Source organism: Camelus dromedarius, chromosome 24 (assembly GCF_036321535.1).
Source record: "Camelus dromedarius isolate mCamDro1 chromosome 24, mCamDro1.pat, whole genome shotgun sequence".
Taxonomy (NCBI): Eukaryota; Metazoa; Chordata; class Mammalia; order Artiodactyla; family Camelidae; genus Camelus; species Camelus dromedarius.
Window position 1 is genome coordinate 27,368,382 of NC_087459.1, and position 6,000 is coordinate 27,374,381.

General features: G+C 54.9%; 1 protein-coding gene across 3 annotated transcripts in view; it reads right to left on the reverse strand.

Annotated features, from left to right (window-relative positions):
* Window positions 1-5,156, reverse strand: part of HIP1 (huntingtin interacting protein 1) — a 73,597-nt gene extending 68,441 nt beyond the window's left edge. For 2 of the 3 annotated variants that reach the window (XR_010377706.1, XM_064478620.1), the window contains exon 1: window positions 4,972-5,156. Coding sequence is in view for 2 of the 3 variants with exons in the window: in XM_064478620.1 (XP_064334690.1) it covers window positions 4,972-4,989 (18 nt within the window). In the remaining variant the exon portion in view is untranslated. The remainder of the gene's footprint in view (window positions 1-4,971) is intronic. The other variant, XM_031432713.2, reaches the window with a different exon arrangement.
* Between the last annotated feature and the right edge of the window lie 844 nt (window positions 5,157-6,000).

Here is a 6,000-nt window from a genome sequence, read left to right on the forward strand (position 1 = left end):
ATCCAACATCTTGACATCCACCCCCAGGGGCCGGCACACAAAGTGAGGATTCAACATGTGTCTGAATTGAACGGAACCTCATCCTGGTAGGATAAAGTCCTAGTGTTCAGGGACAATAAGAGCGAGGAGTCAGATGGTAAATCAAAAACTCTTTTTTTCCCTAAGCATTTTTAAAAAGAGGCAAATAACAGATTTCCTTCCCCGCTGGCACTTGGCTGAGGCCAATGTCATCTATGATCCCTGACCTTATTCCACGGGCTGTTTGGAGAAGGTAGCTGATCTCTGATGCTCTGCTCAGTTTTAGAAACCGTGCTTGGTGATGCAGAAAGTTCACTTCTCTGGAACTGCTCCCCATTGAAAAGGATCTGCCTTTGACATGGCGCCAGCCACACCAGACCTTAGCCGTGGAATCACAGGTCTCCCAGGAATGTTCCCAAAACCTGAGCGCTGAGCCAGTCTCCCAGCTGGCCAGGCCTCGGAGGCCATGCTCCTCCACGGCCCCTGGGCAGCTCCAACGGCCAGGGAGGCGCTCTCCCTCTTCAGGGAGCTGATTCTGCTATGGGGTGGCTCTGCTATGGGGTGGTCTGGGCCAGCCAAAACCCCATCTCCCAGAGTCTCGATGGGTCCATAAACCACCTCTTCCTCCTGACAGCCCTCAGCAAGTCAGCCCCTCTGCAGTCTTCACTTCTACGGGCTGAACTACTTATTTCATGAGGCTGACATCATCCTCACTCCCTCTGGACAGTCTCTAGGTCAGAGGTTTCAAATCTTTTCTGACTCTGACCACAGCACGTCTTTCAAGGCCAGTCTGTACTTGCGTGTGTGTGTATACAACCTAACCAGATTCATGAACCTCCCTAAGTAGAATACACTTGGATGTTTTCTAGTCTGTTTCACTCTTTTGAATGCTGGCTGCAATCCACTAAACCAATATTTGGTGACCCAGAACTGAAAACACTGCTCTAGTTTCACCGAGCCGGTCATCCATGTCCAGCTTTGCCTGAGTATTTAGCTCAGACACTAAGCTTTCCTTTCCATTGCAGTTATTAGCTGATGCAGGCAGTGAGTAGAATCCTGGGCACCATTCTACACCGGGATCTCCCTGGCTCGGCATTTCCCTCCACCACACCTCTCCCCGCACAGCAAATACACACGCACATCAGCAGAGACAACAGGTTGACCAGAAGTTGCTTCCTGCCCCACCATCAATATCATTTGCTCAGAACACCCAAAATGCTTTTCTCCTGATCTCCTCCCATCTTCCTGCTGAGAAAGCTGGAGGATCCCAGGGGTCAGGGGTCTCACATTTGAGGCAGGCAGCTGAGATTCATGAAGAAACCTCGAGTTTTAAAAACAGCTGTAGATGACTGACAAGGTGTGTAGTCCACATAGACAGGGGCTAATTCCCTCTCCCTGGATCTTCTCCCCTGGGGACCAGATGCCAAAGGCCACCTCCAGCTCATCACTTTAGATGAGCTTCTGTCCATTCTAGAATCTGGTCACTAGATCTTTTTCCTTACCCTTTATTGACTTTGTCACGATGGTGATGAGAAGAACTGGGGGTACCAGATCTGGTTCCACCACCTGTACTGGACCTAGGACTTCATTTTTCTGAACTCCAGTTTTCTTATCTGTAAAATGTGGCTGATCCTTTCAGCTCTGCCTTCCTCACCAGGTTGTGGTGAACAGGAACAGGTGTGAAAATGCTTTGTAAACTGTGAAGCACTATGCAACTATAAATTGTTAAAGAAACTACACATGATTTTGCTAAGAGTTGACAGCGTTGACTCTGCCCCCCAATTTACAGCATTGCTCCTTCATTCTCTGTATTCAGTAAAGGCACAGACACCATCATGAACCCCTAAAAGGCATCTGCACTTTACCACCAAGAGCCAGGTTAAAACAGCTCTCCCTTGGGCAGGTATTTGACGTCATCAAAAATTCACTGGTCACAGCAGCTGGTGAATCCATGGTCCCCTGTCATTTGTACCTTCATTCAGAAAGATAACTAAACCTGGGAAAACTGGTCCCAAGGGCGGTCAAGTGAAATACAACCGACGCCCAGCTGTTTGAACCAATTAAGAAAATAAAGGACGGGGGAGGGAGGGGGGAGATCAGAGTCATCTTAGATGAGACTTTAGAGACCATCATTATCATAATAGCCACCATGGACGGAGAATTTACTAAGCTAGGTCCTGTGCCTTAAAGAATTATTTCCAACCTTAATGAGAATGCTCAAGGCAGGTATTATTGTTCTCATTTTACAGATAAGGCTGAAAGGTTAAGAAACATGCTCAAAAATATGCATGGGGAACTGATAATCTGCTTTTTCTCCTTCAGCGATAAGCAAGTGAAACCTCAAGGCCAGTGTTGCGCTCTGCCAAGGATGTGGCTGAAATGCTGCGTTTGAGGTCGACCCTGGAGCCAAGGGCCCCCAGAATGGGGACTTTATACCAGAGGTGGGGCTTTCATGGTCAGAACAGAAAGTAACTTGGGCTTTTTGTGGGAATGGGAAGCAGAGGCCAATTCCCTGGGTTGGCGAAGGTTCTTCTTGCTACACAGTCCAGGGTCTGTACTCTTTACAAAGAGCTGAGAACAATTGTTTCTGGGCTGGGAGCTTGGCTGCTCAATGATTAATGAGAATCTAATATCACTTTTGTTTGGACCCCAAGCTAAAAGAGGAAAGAGGCAATACCTGTGCCTCTCCTGTGCCCCAAATTCTCCAGAGGTTACCTACTGCCTACAGGCCAAGGTCGGAATGCCTTGGCTGGTGTTCAAGGCATTTCTGGTCAGGTCCCAAGCAATGATTTCAACATTTTCTGATATCAAACCTCTGTCCTAGCCAGGCATTCTCAGCCTCACCCAATGGGCAGTGCGCATTTCTCTTCCAGCAACTCTCCCAACAGGCAATGCCCCTCACTGGTCTCAGCAGAGCTAACCCCACCCAGCCTTGAGGACCCGGCCTGGGGCCTCATTCTTCTTCTGCGCCCTGCAGCCCATTTCTTCGCAGACCCCTGCAGCCCTTGGAGTTGTGGCCTTCTGAATGGAGCCTGCATTGATAGCTGTTAGGTGGCCTGTATGTCTCTGGACCCCTCACCTACATGCTAAGGGCCCGAGGAGCAGGGAGACCACATGTTACGTTTCTGTGTCCTTTACACATACTTGCTACAGAAATGACAGGAATTAAATAAATGCTGTTGAATTAAAGAGGGGATGGATGGAAGGAGGTGGCAGTGTCAGAAGTGGACCAGGTCTCTAGAGACAGAGGTCCCTAGACCCCAGAAGCTGGTCCTCATAGACCAGGCTTTGGAAAGAATCTCAGATCAGGGACAGAAGGAAGCCCAGAGGTGATCTGGTTGGGCAGCCATTGGACTAGAACCTCAGGTTCCCTGTCCCTCCCACCCCACCCCCCACCGCCACAGCCTGGACAGGTGACTCTGGTTTTGCTAAGACACCTCGAGGAAAGGGCCTGGCTGCTGCTCAGTTTTCCCCCTCCCCACCCCCACAGATGCACGGGGGACTTTTTGGAAGGGCTATTTTGAAAAGCTGCCCAGAGAAAATAAGCACTCCCAGGATCCACATAGGAAATGGTGGTTCAGCCTCAGCACTGCACACCCAGGGGCAGGTGTGTGTCCTCAGATGAAGGTGGGAGCCAGTGAGGCCCTTCTCCCCAGGCCCCAGCCACAGGAACAGCACTCAGTTTGAGACCAGTCTCCTGCCATGGGAAGGAATGACTCTCACCTACCGTCTGCCCCCATCCCACCGTCCCAACAGAATGCCAAACGCCTGGCAGGGCCAGGAGCCTACCTGCCTTCTCCAAAGAGATGGTTACTTCAGAACAGAACTCTGGGGAAGATTCACCCAATTCTGTACCAGATGAACTGAAATTCCAGTACCTTCTCTGCTCTAACATACAGGCAGACCTAGACTCCCCTTTCCCCTGACACACAGACACACCCCAACCCAGCTCTTTTCCTCTGAAGCTCAGGGGGGCCCCCACGAAGCACAGGCCATCTCCAGCCTCACACACCGGTCCTCAAAGGTGGTAAGGCTGCGGTGTGGGTCTAAAGCCAGGGTTAGGGTGGTAGTAATCTCAAGGGCACCCTTAAATCTTCATTCAGAGTGGGAGCCAATCGGGACCCTTAGGCAGACCTGCCCCAGGTTTCTCACTGCTCCCAGAGAACCCCTCTCCCCTTCAGAGCACCCCCAAATCACAACCCACTACCCCCACCCTACCCCCAAGGCTGCTCCTAAATCAATTAATGAACAACAATGTATTCCTTTCCTACTGTGCCCCTGGAGAAGTGGAGGGCTGCTGTAGGGGAGGAATCACCCCCTCCAGGGAATCAGATGCTTAAGAGGCAATGCTGTCTGCAGTTCCCCAGGCCAAGTCAGTTGAGGTCTACAAGTGGTAAATCTAGAACACCCCTCCAAGGATTCTATGCCAAGGATTCCATGCCTACCTTTTCCCCACCGCCTTTCTAGGACAGTTAAAGCCCTGGCTTCTCCTCACTGCCCTTCCAGGCCACCCACCTGTGCCCCCTGCCCGCTGGCTCAGTCCAAAAGCCATTCCATAAATCTCAAATATGTGTATGAGCAGGGGGCTCTGGAGGAGATAGGACGAGCCCCCCTCCCGCAGCCCTGCCCTCCCTCCACCCGGCGGGTTTCCCAGCGTGGGAGGCGACCTCAACAGCCCTCTCTCCCTGGAGTCTAACGAGCTCTCCGGGGCAGCCCTGGCGGCAGCGCGGCGGGAAACCGGGAGCCCCATCCTTGTCCGCCAGCCGCCTCCAGAATCCTGGCCCCGTTCCCTCCTCCAGCACGCCTGGAGTTGGGGCCAACAGGCAGGATCAACAATCCAGAAACTTTCAATGGATCAAGCCGACTGGGAGGGAGAGAGGGACGGGGGTAAGGGGGAGGGACGGGGACGCGGACGGGGGAGGCTCCAGGGCTGAGCCCTTGCTCTTCACTTACCATCTTGCTCACATCCATGACCGAGGCTGCAGGGCACCCCCCACCCCTGGAGATCCCGCGTCCCCCAAATGCTGCTCCCGGCTAATTCAGCCCCGATGGTGCCATGCTGCGGGGAGGGCGGCCGGCAGGGCCCCCGCGGACCGGGGAAGGCGGCGGCGGCGGCGGCAGGACCGAGGCTGGTCCGGAGAAAGGAAAGGGAGGGGGAGGGGAAGCGGGGAGGGGGAGGGGGCCGAGCGCCGAGCCGCAGCGCGCACCGCGGGCGGGGGAGGCGCGGCCCCGCGGACCGACCGGCGCGGCGGAGCCCCCCAGGGCCGGGGAATCCCGAAATCAGCTGGAGGTGCCCGGGCCGCCGCGGCCGTGGCGGTGGCGGTGGTGGCGGTGCGGGGGCGCCGGGCGGGGTGGGATCAATGGACGGATTCCCGGGGCTGGAGCCTGCGGCCCGGGCGCGCGGCGAGGGTGTGATTTGAATAACAAAAGGTCGCTTCTCCCCGAGGCCCGGCGGCCGGGATCGCTGAGCCCGCAGCGAGGCCGCCGGGCCGCCAGGAAGTGTGAGTGTGAGTGAATGTGTGCCAGTGTGTGCGCGCGTGTGCGCGTTTTGGTGGTGGGATCCGTGGGGCTCAGGAAGTGAGCGGGGGAGGCGGCTGAAAAGGAGGGGAGAGCTGGGGGGCGCACCGAGCCGACATTCCAGTGGGGGCAGGGGGTCCGCTCGGCCCCTCCCCACTTGGCTCCACTGGACAAAGGCGGAATTCAGACCCGGTTGTTAGCCTCCTGAGGCTAATCCGGAGGGGACGCCTAGATGAGTCTGGGGTCTGCAAACAGGCGAATAGGAGGAAGTGGTACAGGTATCCCTGTAAGGCTCCGAGGCCCCCCGCAAGTGACCCAGAGCCAGCCCCGCCTGCAGGGAGAGAAACTGGCCTCTAAATGATGTCTGCCCTGAGCTCAGAGCTCCTTTCTCTCAAGCCAGAATCCCTTTCTTGTCTGCCTAAGAGAAACGGGAAACTGCCTCCTCGCTGCAGGAGATGGGGCTGG